General features: G+C 40.7%; 1 protein-coding gene across 7 annotated transcripts in view; it reads right to left on the minus strand.

The window, feature by feature from the left end:
* Nucleotides 1-17,257, minus strand: part of LOC123982729 (disintegrin and metalloproteinase domain-containing protein 12-like) — a 78,866-nt gene that overhangs the window by 10,986 nt on the left and 50,623 nt on the right. For 5 of the 7 annotated variants that reach the window (XR_006828048.1, XR_006828047.1, XR_006828049.1 and 2 more), the window contains exons 7-14: nt 15,377-15,442; nt 14,717-14,788; nt 14,165-14,334; nt 12,158-12,242; nt 10,169-10,317; nt 2,558-2,735; nt 1,414-1,644; nt 151-240 (exon numbers count right to left, since the gene is read on the minus strand). Coding sequence is in view for 4 of the 7 variants with exons in the window: in XM_046068511.1 (XP_045924467.1) it covers nt 151-240; nt 1,414-1,644; nt 2,558-2,735; nt 10,169-10,317; nt 12,158-12,242; nt 14,165-14,334; nt 14,717-14,788; nt 15,377-15,442 (1,041 nt within the window). In the remaining 3 variants the exon portion in view is untranslated. Of the gene's footprint in view, nt 1-150; nt 241-1,413; nt 1,645-2,557; nt 2,736-10,168; nt 10,318-12,157; nt 12,243-14,164; nt 14,335-14,716; nt 14,789-15,376; nt 15,443-16,254; nt 16,528-17,257 lie in introns of those variants that run through there. The other 2 variants (XM_046068513.1, XM_046068512.1) reach the window with 2 other exon arrangements.

Here is a 17,257-nt window from a genome sequence, read left to right on the forward strand (position 1 = left end):
GGTGATTCTCAGAAAAATATGTGGTAAACTCTGGAGAAATATCTACCAAATTTTGTTAATGGTGCTGAATTACGATTTAAGTTATTCAGAGAATACATCTTTATGTCAAGATGCCTTAAGTCAAGTCTGGCTTATCAGTATACATCCTACCTGACAGTCCTGGCAGCACTGTCCGTGTGCACAAACAGCATCCCCCTTCAGGGTGCAGGTAGTAGCATTGCAGCAGGGATTCATACATTCCTTCAGATGGTAAAGAAAGAAAGAAGAAGGCAAGCAGAGAAATGGAATGTTAGTGAGGTGGAACAAAAGTAAAGAAGAATTATCTCAGCACAAAGGGATCATATTTCACCTCAGAGCAAATGCTCAGACTTTGTTATCAGAGGGGATCCAGCCCTAGCAGGACTGTGTTTTGTAAGAACTAAAAAACCTGGCAGAGTAAAGGAAACAGCAGTTTCTAGTTCTTTAAAAACAACGTTTCTATCTGACGGGACTTACAGACATGAGCTGGATGGTGAAGGAAAAAAAGGACATATTGCAAAAAAATCCCTTGTACAAGCAATTTTGTGCAACTGGCTAGTATCAACTGGGGTAAGAAAAAGATCTGGTAAGACTGAACTTGTCTTTTATTTCATATTCCAAAACAGGAATATAAAGACATATCTGGAAAGAAGACCCAAATTTGTCTGCTTCTTTACATAAGGGGTTTCACCAGCAGGTTTTAACGCACACAGATATTTACACTACACTGCCCAAATAATCGCACCACCTCTGTTCAGGTAGTGACTACAGCAGTCAGGGATGAAACCCATACCGATGACATATTTTACTAAGAAAAATCAAGACCAGTTACCTTGAAACAAGTTTAAAGAGTAACTTAACACTCCCTGAAATTCTTGTCTTTGGTGACCTCCAGTGGTTTAACATCTCTCCTTACTGCAGTGATGTACAGGAGCACCCCAAGACCTGGTGACATCACTGTTGGGTGTGGTTATGGATGAAACACAGCACACTTCTGACCCCACCGATCAGTGACATGCTGGCTGGTTGAAGGTGACTTGAAATTTTTCACTTCCCTCTCTGATTGAAAACTGTTTTTCAGCCTGGTGTTAAGTTACTCTTTAATAATCAAATGTGAAAGGTGGTTGATAGGATTATTTATTTTGGATAATGTAAAATAAAATATTAAGGCATTTTTGAATTGCCCTTTTCGCAGTGCAGAGAGTAACACAGTATTTGTACTGTACCATTTCCCATCTCACCATAGAGGCCCATCTGCTTCATTTAAGGCTTTATCATGAACAATGCCCCACACTTATCAGCGGCTCTCTGCCTTCTGATACAGATGGAAGCTAGCATTCAATCAAGGCTCAGCTTAGAAGATGTGTATGTGCTTGTGCATGTATGATCTCACACATGGGCAGGTTCACTGGACCCCTGAGGGTCAGTTCTCTCCCTCTTGCCATTAAGCCGCGGTCTGAACATACTGTACAGCTGAGTGCAGTAAGAGTTGAAAAGGATGTAGATAGATGGAGCTGGCAGGGGACACTGCTGACATGATAGGCCTTCCAGAACTTCTTTCAGCCTGAAAACCATTAAGGGCCTTTCCCATGGTCCCCGGGGGCCAAAGGAGGCGGAGGAGTCCCTCTGAAAAGAAGTAGCCTGTGATTGTAAGGAATAGGAGCAAGGCTTTTTAATGAGGCTTTTTAATGGTGGAGAGAGGTGCTGTGTGACCACTCTGATCTGGCCTGGGTTGGCATGCTCAACTCTGTGACAAGCTTTATTTTCACTGCTGGCTCAGGCCTGCTGGGCTTATGTCAGTTCTTTGTTTTGAGGGACAAGGCCACTTTCAGCCTGACCCTGGCTGAAACCTGCACAGCTCACGAATCACAAATCACGAAAGACAACAAGGCATTCTCTCACATAGGCTATTATATAATTCCAAATATCCTTCCAAATCATAATAGATGTCTACCTCATATTTCATAATTCTGTTTACTGTCAGCCTGTCTCTGCTGATTGTCAGTTGCATGATGACAAACTGTTTTATCATCCTACAGTTACCAACGTGTGCCACCATTATGTATGTGCATGACAATGCTGATTCTTTTAAATAATTCACTAGTTGACAGGGTGAAGCTGTCTGCGATGTTTCCTCCAGTGAACTGTAGCACAATCAGACAACCTTCCTCCCACCTCTTCAGCACACAGGAGGAATAAATTCACACTCATATCTCTAAGCTCATTTTCTAAAGCCTGTGTTTGCATTAGGAGAGCTATGTGCCATTAGCTTTTAAACCAAGGTAAACTATGTGTATTTACTTTGGTAAATGTTGGGTTTGTGCCATGCTCCGGTAAGGAAAGGTACAGAAACCCCCACTAGCGCTTCTCCTAATACCATTTCTCAAATGTGGGAAACATAATTAACAATGATTTATGGGTAGCAGTTTAGAGAGAGATTTAAATTTTAGCTGAAGGGGCATTAAATAAAAATGCTACAGAATTGTATGAGGTCTGGATTTAAAAACACTTTGTTTAACATGACTTTTAGCACTCTCACCTCAAGTTCTCCGCAGTCACACTCCTCTCCCTCCTCTACGTAGCCGTTGCCACATTTCTGCCCACCATAGAGGACCTTGACCTCAGGCATGTTGAATAGACACATTCCGACGCCTTTTTCAAAACTGGCTGTAAGGTCCTTCTTGCTGCAGCTGCTGAACACTGTGGGGAACGGATACCTGGGGGTGAAAGACATTTTGTGAGTGACAAACAGAGAGAGGGAGGAGGAAGACGAATGAGATCCCCCACAAGGGTCCTCTTCAGTCTGATATAATCAGCGCTAATTGCTGCTAATCACAAAATCAATTAACCACTAGAGTTCAGCAACCTCTCCAAAGCTCCATCAGCATGCAAACAGGGCCCAGTGACTTCTCCCTCCACAGAGAGAAGGAGATCTGATAAGACATATTTTATGAGACAAGAAATCATAAAAAACTCAAACCAAAAAGTGCTTCCTTTGCAAGACTTGCAACACCCATAAATTTGGGAGAAATGGGGGATGGTGTGTTTTTAATATTGTTTTTGGAGCGGACAGAGAGGGTGGTCTGCTCCGTGGGGAAAGCACACAGCCCAGAGCTCTGTCTGCCAAAAGCTTTGTTACAGACCTCATGTGGTTTTACTGAGCTTTTCTGTGATAACATAGTGCTTTAGATGACAGTGTGTGTGTGAAGTGTGCATGAATATGTGCAGATTGTATCTTGTTCTCTATGTGGCTCTTGATAAAATCCACCATATGAGGTTTTTAGTACCTCCCACAGCATAAATTTCAGCCTAACAAGGCCAAAATAGGTGAATCTGTTCATAACATTTACACGTATATATGTTCTGATCTTGTGCACACAAATGAGTACATGTATGAGACAATATGTAGGCGATTCAGGTCAACTTAGATGCCCAAATGTTTCTTTTAACAGGTTTGCAATATACTCAACAGCTGGACATCAGAAGCTGACGCAGTTGAAGCACAAGCCCAGTTTGCTCATAAACTTTTGTAGGTATTCATTTTAATGTTTTTTTAAAAATATACAATGTGTCCATCTCACAGTCATTTACAATTCAGAGCAGCAAAGAATGTCCAGATAAGCAAATATCCCCCAGAGTAAATCAAACATATTCCATGGGCAAGGGAAATCGGCTAGTTAGCTTGTGAAATGTTTGTGGTCTAGAAAATGACAGTGTTGAAAGGATAGTAAACATGTCATGGTTCAATTGATACAAGGCCTTAGGTGCTGTGGGATCACAGAGTAACAAAGTCATATAATATTCTTAGACAGTGCGATAAATGCAGCTCATTGATGTATTTATATAAGTGACTCATGAGTTCAGTGTGGTGGAGTTGTCAAATCATTTTCAACTATAAAGCTGAGCCTTGAACTGTTTTGACATAGAAATTAAAAAGCCCCAATAGAAATTGGTTACTTTGTATCTAGAGTTTTTCATTTCATGGAACAAATGTTTTGACATTACCTCATTCCAGGCTTGCCTCTGATTTCTGTCATGTGTGGAGGCAGCTTACATCAGCTCCTGCTGTTGACCACCCCAAAACCCCAACACAGACCTCTAACATCAATACTATCCAGAGGTTGTGTTAGGTGAAAGTGTGGCCACTCGAAGCAAATCTCTATACACACTGGATTAAAGCTAAAGATCACAGTAGATTTGTAATGAAATTAAATGGCAAAAGGAAAGAGCTATAAGGAAAGACCCCCCTCCACCCCCTTTATCTGAGCACCTCAGGGGATCTTACTATGATGAACAGCTGTCAAGGCTGCTGTTCAACAGGCAGGCGACTTCCTTAGCAACTGCTGTTGTTGATTTCCTCTTTGCCCCCAAAGCTCAAGCCAAAATTGCTTGCTCAGTATACACCCCCTCTTTTGCTGCGTTTATTTAATTTCCATGAACTCAGTCCTTCTCTTCAGTTACCAGCCCATGCAATCCATGACAAACACTCACATCCCTGTTTTTTTTGTTTTTTTTGTAACTCTGAGCAGCTCAGGATCCAGCTGTTCTTTATGAGAGGCAATACAGAAATAATTGGTCTACCCTGCAATGGTCCGGGGGTGGGAGGAGGGATAATGACTGTGAAAAGGCAGAGGCACCGATGAATTACAGTGGATGGCATTTAGCAGCTGCAATCCCCAGGGCTAGTAAAGCAGTGCCAGGGCACATCTGGGGCTCATAGTGAACTAAAGACACTCTAGACAACCACTCATCCCATGGGATCCTATGGGAGTCTAGGCCACCACCTCAAAAGAAAAGACCCAGTATGACTCTGTGACCTTCGGGCTTGTTCTCATCCTGTTCTGGCTTTCCAAAGGATGAGCAGTGTTCACCTCTGCCTGGTTTCTAAGACTGCTCTTTTTTCTTATACTGCTGCATTGTTTTCCACCTGGTCATGCTCCAGTTCCATTATGGGATCAATTCTTCTCTTTTGTGTGTTCCTTTGTTCATCTCTAAGCTACAGTCAGTGTTTGACAGTTGCTCCTAAGCTTCAGAGGTACTTCAGTTGATGGTTGATAGAGTGTACAAAGCATGCACTGTGACTAAGCTGCTGCAATGGCCAAACAGAACTTTGGCTCTGTGGGAGGTCTGGTGATAAGGAATCATTCCCAGATCTATCACAGGCATCTATTATCTGCCCCACACTGTGATCATATCACAGATCTGAAGGCTTCCAAACGGGGTGGATGAACTGTAACAGGTAACCCACATTTTTGTGGAGAGTTAGAGAAAAAGTAATCAGAAAAGACATTAACTATTATATGGTATGTCTGACAACTCAAAACCAAAGCTGCATACATTTCTATTGGCTCCGTTTCTTTTGTTCTGTTCTGCTACTTTCCATTGACATGCTTTGAGAGATTTAAGATATCTGTCAATCCAACTGTAAGACACCAGTTTTATAAAAACCAAAAAAAACACATTCAAGACAGAAATCCTAGTAGCAGCAAAATGATTTTATCTCAACAAATTTGTGTTGTTTTATACTATCTGCATTACATGATGACAATAATGTACAATTATGTGGTTTGAGCATATCCATAAAAAAACTTCACAGGTAAAAACAAATACAACCGAAAGCTGAAATGAAGCAGAAGATCTCTGTGAAATCAAAAGGTTGCTCTACTAAACTCAATGTATTAGGAACAGTATAGTCAGTACAGTCTGCTTTCAGCAATGAAAAAAATGACACATTTCTGGTGAAAATGTTGCCTGACAAACACATGAAGGTCATGTTTATATATGATTTTGCTGTAGACTATGAACAAAACTTTTTTCACAAACCATTAGAATGCTCTTAAGGCAAAGTATCACATTAAAATACACAGAGCCCTTTAGCCCAAATTTAGCTGGGCAGGGCTCTCTTCTCCTAGCCTGTCTGTCCTCGTGATTCAGATCACAGAGAATGCAGGGAAACACATCCAGCACATTCTGCACAGCCAGTTTATGTCACATCTTTTCAGCCATAAAACACTGATCAGGCTATGAATCAGATCTGCAGGCCTTTCCAATGACACATCTGCAAATACATTTTCTATGATCCCTGAGAACATTTTTAGAGAAAATTCTAAATTTGAAAACACTGATTGTGACCCTATCTTCATTCTCTTATTGCAGTTTTATTACATTTTGAAAGACCTCGATCTTCTGGCACAAATGTGAATGAAAGCTCATTCAAACGTGACTGTGACAACTGTAACTATGACAAATATTCCATACTTGCTTAAGTAATTCAAAACCACAGTTGTTTCACTACACATTTAATATTAATATTATGGCTTTCTTTGTGCATGTACAGCCTGAGTGCTGGGCGATGACATTAGGTGATATGATCTGTTGTGGCCTTTGGTGCCTGGCAGTCTGGCCTACATTGTAGATACTGAGGAGCATTTTCACATTGATTTCCCTATGGACCCAATTAAACAAGGCATACTAGAGAGTTCCTGTTCTTCAGAGGGGCATGGGTCATATTTCCATGGCATGCCTTGGACTCTGACACACTTTCTGTGATTATTTTATGACTAGATAAATGTATCATATATGATTTTACTTATGGCACAGCCCATGAGTGAATTAACCCTATCTTAATGCATCCTGTTGATAGACAGTCCACCAACAGGATGCAGCTTGTATGACTGAAAATGATGGCAAGTGACTTTATTAATTAAAATTTATTTTCATAGGAACATATATACTGTATATGATACACATATCATATACAAAATATTTTAATAAAAATACCAAGTCAAAAACTCTGTCAGTAGCATCGTGTTTCTACTTTGCATAACTTATGAGACCCAATCACAGAGCCAAACGTGAGCGTCTGCGTAATCGTTTCTAAAGTCCTCCGTTTTTGTACATCCGCACTAAAATGCCCTCCGGAGTTTTGAAACGAAAAACAGGGTCGGCAGCGTTTTCAAACTTCTCCGTTTTAGTCTGGACGGGAGGTGCAAATGTAGCAAAAGGTCTCCGTTTTAAAACGAAGTCAGTAGTGTGGATGGGGCCATAGTTGTTGATGAAATAACTAAGCAAGTACACTGGGTGTCAGAACAATAGCAAATGTTTCTTAAAGCAGACCATTAAATCTTGAGAAGCAGCACTATAGAACTGAATGGTAAATGGACTGTATTTAAATGGCTCTTTTCTATCTGAACAGACAAAGTGCTTTACAATTTTATCTTTCATTCACCAATTCACACAGATTGCAGCAAAGCTGCTATGCAAAGCACCCATTGGAAGCAACTCGAGGGTCTATGTATTGCTCAAGACAATTGGACAGGAGGAGCCGGTGATCGAACTGCCAACCTTGGGGTTAAGGAACCAGTCTACCTCTGGAGCCACAGCTGAGGAGAAGTGGACCAAGCACAGTACCCTGTGGAGTTCTTGTTTTGGTCTCTGAGAGAAATGGCTCTTGCATGTTTGTTCACATATGTAAGGGGACAAAGCGTTTGCTGTCAGGGCCCCGAGGCTCTGGAACAGCCTGCCCGAGGAAATCAGGTCAGCTGAGTCAGTGAACTCTTTTAAGTCCCTTCTTAAAACATACTTTTATAGGAGAGCCTTTCCCGATTTAATTTGACTTTTTTTTTTTTATTCTATTTTACCTATTTTATATTTATCTTAAATGTGTATTTTAGTCTTTTCAATGTTTTCTTGCTTTTATCATGTATTGTTTTTGTATTATTGTCTTTACACTTGTTAAAGCACTTTGTAACTTGTTTTTGAAAAGTGCTCTACAAATAAATTATTATTTTGTATGTTCCTCTGTCAGTGGAGTAGCCAGCAGCACCTACATTGTTATGTGTGTGTGTGTGTGTGTGTGTGTGTGTGTGTTTTAAGGAGCTATAATCTCCAAGGATGAGAGACACCAGCCTGTTCTCATTTAAAGCTAATGGGGGGGATAGAGAGATGGATGGAGAGGGGGATGCGACAATTGGCCATGACCAATGTGAGCAGGAAACAAGCAGTGCTCTGTGCAGATGTGCAACTGGCACTGGGACAGCTTTTAGTTTTACTGCCCCCACCACCTACCCATAACCCCCTCCCCACCGCCCCAGTGTAATAATGATAAACTGGATCTCATCATCTCCCCTGCTCAATTCTTGGAACCACAGCAAGGCCAGGGGAGCTTGATGGGTATCAGGGATCAGTGACAAAGACATTTTGCACTATATTTGATCAAAATGAAAGATCAATCAAACCAACAAAAACAAAACACAAGGTACTCCTCACTGGCTGAGTGTATGCGAGATTTGCAAGTACTTTCAAATATTGAATGCAGGGGCTGGTAATCAGTGGGGCTTTTGTTACAAGTCATCCAAGTCCTGGCCTTGTGAAGAGGCATTCTGCATAATCGCATTGTGCTTTGAAAAGAGCTGGTCGCCTGCCTAGAAAAACATGGCAGTCAATTCTATAAACAAATAACTGTAGCTGCCGGGTGATGAACAACATTCAGGTGTTTACAGCAGAGCCCATGTGTGTGGGCACATGGCATTTTAAAGCATGGAACTGCGACAGGCTTGAGCTGGACCCATGGGAGATGTAGTACTGCCTCAGGCAGAGGATATAGTGCTGACCAGGAATTACCTGAGGAAGTAAAACGAGGGAATAGAGTTCCTAGACATCCTTATTTAAATGTATTGCTTCCTGAATCCTGGATTAAATAGCAGAGCAGTAATATGGAGCAATAAGGAGGTGTAGAGGGGATTATTTTTGAAACCAAGGACTAGATCATTTCTTTCTTTTGTCAGCTGGAATGAAAAAAAACAGTCTCTGTGGAAAAAAGAAAAAAACTAAATATTCATGTCTTATTTTTTTTCTCACTAGTCTATGTTTGGTACAAACTACTTTTTTTTTTACTAGTTTTGTCACTGCTACATATGACTTCAGATTCAGATATTTTAAGGAAGAGGTGGTTTTCCATATATAAAAACTGTATAATAGACAGTTTTCAAAGGTATTTAACTATTTATTCGAAGCGCAGGAAAGAGATTTTCCAACATTAAAGTTGCATGTGTGTCAAAGAATAGAATCCATCTGACTGGCTGTGAATAAGGAAGAAAATGAGACAGCAAGGGAGGGACAGAGTAGAGAAAGACGAAATCAAGCATTTCTTGCTCTTTTTTCTGTGTTTATCTAGTTGCCAATTTGAGGACAAAGTCCTTGACCAGGGATACCCTCAATCAGAGTTAAATATAAATCTACATCTCGCTGCTTTGCTGTTTTATGAGGCTATAATCAAGAATACCGTTACCCTGTTTTTCATGGGTATGGTCCAAACCAAATAAAAAGACTTGCTTCCAGTATAAACACCAATCTGAAGCTCCCACAGACCACTAGACTTTGGGATGGAACTGATGGAACCCAGTGTTTCCACTCAGAACATCCCTGTCCCTCTGGTCTACTACAAGATGTAGCAACTATTTAATAACTACACCTCTGTACTGGTATATTGTTAGATGCAACTAGACTTAATTTCTGTTTACACAATACTTTAAGTGCAATATCTCACTCACACACTCTGGCTACAGAAGCATAGTATGTGTTCTACATGTGCAACAGACACTTTATGCACAGTTTTCTTTAGTCTAATGGAGATCAGCTACATTGTGTCAGGATAAGTAAAACTGTTTAGGCCATGCGCTGCCACTGAACCTTTGACTTTCCTTTCAGAATGAGTCATATTGCCTCAGGGCATTAACGCAGCTGTTGAATCTGCCATAAACCCATCAGCCCAACAGTTCAAGAGCATTATTTGCTTACCGCTCGACAGACAATAAATTACAAATGGAGAGCATGTGGAATAATGTTTACATAAGATCACAATCTTGCTGTATTTAATAAGTGACTAAATTAATGCAAACTTAATGATGGTTTGACATCATGATGATGCATTTCAGAAGGATTTGGAGTTAGACGTAATTTGCAAAACAGAAACAAAAGCGGCCTTACTGGATGGACTGAAGTAGTGTATGAAAGTGTATGTTCTGAGGCTAATGAAGGCCAACTACATGAAATAAAACTCCCGTAATCTTGTGTACTGCAGTAAAGAATAGAGTCGGCTATCTTAAAGATCTACTGACTCTCAATTGTCAAGATAGATAGAGTGACTCACCCGGTGGAGGGAGTCATGATGCAGCCTCCACGATCCACTGTCACCCTGCACCCACACCCCCTTTCTGGCGTGTCATGGTTCATTCCAAAGTTGTGTCCGAGCTCATGGGCCAGAGTGACCGCAGCGCCCAGGGGGTTGTCCGAATGGTCCTACAAAAAAAGATCAATCATGCAGAAACTGAACTTGCCATTTCATCCAGCCAATATATTATCTAAAACCGCTTTACTTTAGGACTCTGATTTATTGGGTATATTTTTAGGCTATATATGATGCTACAAGCAAAATCCCATAATAGAATGTGTTCACTTTACAAGTCTTTTGCAGTGAACAATAGCTAATTAAAACAGATGTTTTTGATTACATACTCTGAGGAAAATAACAAATAACAAAAAAAATTATGCTAGCCAAATTGTTGTTTCCCACAGGACCCACTGGAGAAACATTACTCAAAACAAGTGAGTGTAATTGCATATTGCCAACATTCAACAAACAAAGCTGCTGGATCTGTGCTTATCAGAGCGTTTCTTCTGCTCGACGTTGTGGCACTGAAGTGAGAAATGAAATAGCAGACTGCGGGCTGTCACCTTCAGCTTGCCTGGCAAACTTTTTCAGAGCCAGATATGCTGCTTCATCCACACAAATAAAGACAGAAGAGAACCTCCTCTGAACAGAACTAGCAAATAGGTTGAAAGACAGAAAAAAGATAACAGAAATGAAAAACAGACTGAGTGGATGCACTGCGGAGATGAAGCTACAGTGAAAGCTGCTGTTGGCTGAGTTGTCGTGATTTCCTGCAAGGTGTGTAAAACATGAACACATGAAGAGGCTGGATAAATAATGTAGCGGCAGCAGCTATCAGCTCTTCATGGATGCAGAGCTGTGCATCAGAGCACCTTGCCTCTAGAGTATTCCGCCACTGTGCATTATTCAGTAGTGCTGTGCAAGTCAAGCTCAGGCTGATGAACCGCTCTGCTGGGGGCTTTCGAAAGGAACGGTCATCAGCTGTCAGCAATTGCCGTGATCCAACTGTGAAGACTGGATTTGTGCAAAAAACCTCTGTTTCCTGGAAAATCCCAGACACCTTCACTGACTGATGAGGCTGAAGTGCTCAAGGGGACACTACATGCCACTGTCTGGGTTACGTTTCACCACTTCAATGAAATGAACAGGGCTGGTAAATGGAGATTCCAGATGGTTTGAGAATTGATGTTTAAGACTTAGTTGGCTAATGAGTTCAAGGGTACTCTGTAGATGCAGGGAGACAACGGGCTTGTGATTTTCCCAGCAGAAGAGAATAATCCTTTATTTCTGACCTGATGTATGTGTGTTTGTAGAGCTGTATCAAAATGGAAAAGTCCCTACTTTACCGTCTGGGAAGACAAGAGTTAAGAACCATCTGGGGACTAGCTATAAAACTTACCACCAGCCAGCCAGGCCACAAGACAAACAGCCACTCAGAGACATAGAGTATAAAATAATAGCAAGACTTGCACTAATACAACATGACTTGCGCACACAGTATGTAATGGGTGATCATTTATGACATGTCTCTACGTTTTCATTCAGGCTGTGCTATGCTGTACCCTTAAATTCACTCATTGGTTGCACCTCATTACGAAGCAAAGGTTTCCACTGGTGTATTCAAAACACACTCCGATACTCTGGTACTATGCATACCCTTGGCTTTCCTGGAAAATCTTCAATGATGTGTGTGTCCTGAAGTTAATATAAGTTATTATCAACTCTAGAATCCTTAGCTCAACCCTTACACCAGAGACGCAGGGGAGAAATATGAGAGTATTATGTCAGACAGGAGGGTGATGGAGAACAAGGCAAAGAGTTGGAAGGCAGGAAGAGGAAAAGGATAAAATAAGTCTGGTCTCCTTTCTGGAAGTCAACAACATACCAAATATTTCTTTTGTACTGTTTTGCCTTAGGGTGGATAAAAGGTATCTGAGCATGGGTATTGTAACACAGAGGATTACATACCATGACAATTCCTCCCGACTGCTCTGCTGTGCACATACTCATGATGGGTGCCATCCCAATGGTGGTGCCCTGGAAATAGACCCCACTAAAGAGGGAGAAAACCAAGGTCATCACATCATAAACATAAAGTATGTCTTTACACTTCAACTGTGAAGGTAAAGGTCCCTGGGAGAGTTTTAAGTGGCACTGTAGAGCAAAGTTTTGATGACTGCAGGACTTTCTAAAATGGGTTGGAAACATTTCATTAGTTACTTACTAGGCCTGCATGTCAAATCACCTTATGTGTAATTAAAGAACGGATTGTGGACGATGATAGCACCATGAATTGCCTATCACTTGCAACTGCTATCTGCCCCATCTCAAGGTCCGATTCACAAAAGATATTTCGTTAATGATATTACAGCGCAAACAGGCCCAAATAAAAGTTTTGCAGCCGAGTGCAATTTGCCCTTGTTTTGCATCCATTAAATGTTTATCTGCAATTTTCAGTACCGATTTGATTTCCATTGACTGTTGTTACGTCAATTTTGTTCTCAAAAAAATGATACAATGTACAGTTAGAGATCTGTTTTCTCTACTCTGCGCTGGACTTTTGGAGTGTGTAACCGCCGTCTCCGCTTCTCACAGCAGTAGGTTAATATTATTATGTTGTTTTCCAGTTTCATTCCCTCGTGGTCTGTGCCACCTGTGCGCACATGATGAACTGTGATGCACTACTGCTTCGCCTGGCTACATCACAGTTGCCATGATCATTGGAAAGTGTGGGTGTTGTACCCGTTATAAATGCGCTTCAGTTACCACCACCTCTCCGAAGATGCTAATAATTTCACTCTAACTGCATGCGCCTACCAGCACTGGTGTATGTGAATAGGACTTTTTTTGCAATAAGGCTCATTTCTACAGAAAGGGGCAAGTCTTGTACCAAATTCAGGCATATTACTTAATTTAAATACATACAAATAGCACTAAGATGCTACTTGCTTGGCAGTGCAGTTAGGGGTGAATTTCACCCTCTCCAAGTGCTTTGAGACTTACCTATTTTCTTTTTTGTTTTATGTGGCCAGGTTTAGCGATTGCAAAGGCTGCCCAATCCTTTTGTGAATTTGCCCTTAAGAGTCTACAGCTTCACTAGTGGCTCTGTGAGGGTTTAATTAGGCACAGTGGTGCTTTAAACTAACACATCTTACTTTAAAAAGTTAGCAAAGTGAGGGACTAACCAAACGACAGATGGAAAGACATACTGACCAACATTGCCAAAACACTGTCATGCCAAAAATTACATTTATTTTAAAAAACTACTTTGTTCCACTAGCATCTGTAATGGAATCATTTGTTTCTTTGGCCTTTCTGTAAAGCTAAAACATTTTCTTAGTTTTTCTGTCCATATTAATAATCTGTATCTGGATCTGTACTGGTTAGTGAAATATGAATGATGATTATTTTTTTAACAGCAATATTATGCTATCTATCAAATGAAACGGGTTAGAACAACTGTGTACTAAGTCAAACTCCCATCTCACTTCCTCGTTAATTCCTTTGCTGCTGGCATCTGTAAATGAATAGGTTTCATCTTTCTGTAAAGTTTTGTGAATATTTATTTCTGTCCATATAAGGTCCAAAGGTAAACAAACTTTACATACTCATTTTAATCAAGATTAAATACATATATAGAGAAAGATATAGATTTTGTTAGCATTTTGTCAGCAGTCAGCATTTTATTAGCATCTGATGGGGCTTTCACAGCAAGCAAATGGCTAAGACTAATTTAAAAAAAAGGTTTTGCAAATGTTTTATGAAGCAGGGGAATGGGCTAGGTTGGTTTTGAAAAATAGCATTCATACTACAAAACATCATGTTTAATTTTGCTGGGAATAAATAAACCCAAAGAAATGTCATGATTTTTAATGTTGTGCTCTCAATAATTTGGAATAAAATCATATATTTAAAATAGTGACATGCATTTTGGAACACAACTACTACATGAGTATGCTACAATACCAGAACTACCTGATAAGCTGAGCGTTGTCATGAGGCTTCTGAGGCAGAAGTCTGACCTTCCTCCAGTCAAGGAACTCATGCAAGGTGGTGAACGGGTCCTGGGTGACGGGACACTTGTCCAAATCACTCCACACCTCCAGGCCCACCAGGGCCACACGGATATTAAGAGCCCTGTAGAACTGAAGGTTATTGGGAGGGGGGAGTTGTGGTTTCAGTTTAAGGGCTTATGATCTGTCTCTCCTAACATTTCTGTTAGTCTTCACTATACATAATTTATTCAAACACAAATGTTGCTCTGAACAAATCTTTCTACATTAATCAACGTACGACTTTCCATATGAATAAATAATCTTTCGCTTCTGTTTTATTAAACTACCACCCATGGCACGTTTTATTACAGTGGCATCTTCACAACATTTCTCAGCTGAGTTATGGAATTGATCATCCATTCATAATCCAATCAGCATCTGCTCACAGGTTGGTTAATTCACACCCAGCTTGGTGTGATCTATAATAAATCACATTCCTTTACCACATCCCCTCTGTTGATTTGATTGTTACCTTGTCCACGTAATTGGCGATCTCAGCCAGCCGCTGCTTGACCTTCTCCATGTCCTTGCCCTGCTTCTGAAACTGAACAACATCAGCAGATAGAATAAAGCAAGGAGAAAATGAGGTGACCACTCGAATCTTTATTATCATCAAAGACATTATATTTATTATTTACACACTGTCTCAGCTCTAGAAATGTCTTCACAGGGTGTCCTGGAACTCTGCACCAATCACTGTCATGTTAATTCAAGAGCTCTTCAGTAGAGCTCAGGCTTAAGAGATAACCTCAACCGCCTTGTCTCATATCCAGCATTTATTCTGTTTCTGTGGCTCTAAAGTATGTGACATTGACCTACAGTATATGTCTTATGTCAGCAAGGAACACTTTTTTTTCTTTGCCCTCTTTAACATCTTAAGTCTGAGATTTGAGATGATTCGGGGAGTAGTGATTAGTTTCATTTGTGAGTCAAGTGGTCAAATGATGTATGCAGAGTTTGAAAGGTGAAACAGAGGAGTAATTGGACACATGAGAGGTGATAACAAGGCAGTGGTGGAGCCATCTTATCTACGTCTCAAGGGGACAGAGGGGCGGTGTGACTTTTGAGCCCCTTTCCTGTGGGATTTGTCAGCAGAGGATGAAGAGCTCGAGAATGGGTGACCTCTGCTTACCTCTCTGTTGTCAGCCACAATAATCAGCTCCACATACTTGGTCGTCGACTGGGCGTGGCGTTTATGCTGCAAGAGGTGAGTGAAAGGGAGTGGACAGGGAATAGGCGGGTGTAAAGGAGAAAATATATGGGGGAAAGGCGGGGGGAAAGAGACAAAGAGGGCAAGAATGAGCAGTAAATAGGAGAGGGATTAGAGGGTATAAAGTGATAAACCAAGAGATGAAGAGGTGAGGAGGAGGGTAGAGAGAGAAGAAGGGCATTATGCACTTTACAGCCTAAATTTAGCAGGTGGCCACTCAATATGGCTTTTCACCTGAAGTACACTACACAAAAGGCGGCAGAAACAAGAATCAGCACAAAGCAATCAGCTACACTTCACTTCTGACCAAATAAGAGCTGCTAAGGTCACACATACCTCCAACAACACTTTACAGAACCCAGCTTATTAACTAATAAATCACCATTTTTGGACAGTGCTGCCTGCACTGTTGGCAGTACACAGTATAAAACACGTACACCTCCAGCTTTTCTTTCCAAAATTCACAGAGCATGTTATATACTAAAAATTGATTTATGTAACAACTTCACAGTGACTCTACCAGAACACGTATACAGTGGAGCATGGGCAAGTTTAGTATTATGGTAAATCAAACAAGTCTATGTCTTTGTGGTACATAATGTTAAACTTGGAAACCTAGTCTACACCAAAGAAGCATTGCTATCCCTAGAAATGGTGCTAGCAGGGCTAAAAATAAAACATGGTTTTTCACCGCACAATTAGCTAGGGTCTCTCACCTGCACACAGACATACATGTAACACACACAGGTTTAGTCTTTTCACTCGCGCGCACGCACACACACTAAGTGTTCTGCCTTCACCCTATAGCCGGCTTTCATCCCGAGCCTCTTTATCCTTGCTGGCCTGGCAGCCTGGATCCTCTCTGCTCTTATCTGCCTCCTCCATAGATAAGCCAGGTTGGGCAAGTGTGCTCTAAATGCAGCCTATGGTGATAACCAAGTCTCTAGGAGGTAACTGGACAGGAGACACACACACACACACAAACAAACAATCAACACAGTGAAGAGGATCCCTGTTGTTGAAATGAATCCAATGGGTTACAGCTATAGGTGAGTTTAAAACACATATTTTACAACACATTTTCTTCGTTGTCTCTATAAAACTGAAACTACTTCTCCCTCAGTTCCTGTTCTGATGAGGAGAACTTCGGAACAAAGGCCACAGAGCTTTCAATCTCATCTCACAGTTTTTATTAAGCAAATGGAGCTATATATATATATATATATATACATACAACCCACACATACACACACACACACACACATATATATATACACATACACACATACATACATATACACACATATATACACACACACACACATATATATAGTCCATCTTGTGACAACAGAGATTTGCAGGTACTCATGCAGTTCCTGTCAGCTAGCCCTCTACTCTCTATCTCTCTCAGACCTTATATTCTCTTTTTACCAGTGTACCTCTTTCTCCTCTGGTTGTAAGGGACAATTTTTGAAAACAACCATCACCATTTTATCTGTTTTCACAATTTTAATCACCTGTGGGATTACCATGTTTGACCACCTCCCTTAGAAACCTCATCTGTCTTCACTTAGTAGAGATGTTTTCCCTTCTACCCCTGATATCTCTTGTTGTTTTAGAAGGGATAGGGACATTTTATTTTAAACAAATGAAAGCGGATATTGTGATCAGATAAAAAATATTACATAAAGTACATGGAGAAAAAAACACTTATGCAGGAGAATTAAACCATAATTTCCACACTGGTATAAATCAATATGAGGTTTTCTCTCCTTATTTTATCTCTTTCTTCCTCTGTTTCTG

The sequence above is a fragment of the Micropterus dolomieu genome, linkage group LG14 (genome assembly GCF_021292245.1).
Source record: "Micropterus dolomieu isolate WLL.071019.BEF.003 ecotype Adirondacks linkage group LG14, ASM2129224v1, whole genome shotgun sequence".
NCBI classification, from domain to species: Eukaryota; Metazoa; Chordata; class Actinopteri; order Centrarchiformes; family Centrarchidae; genus Micropterus; species Micropterus dolomieu.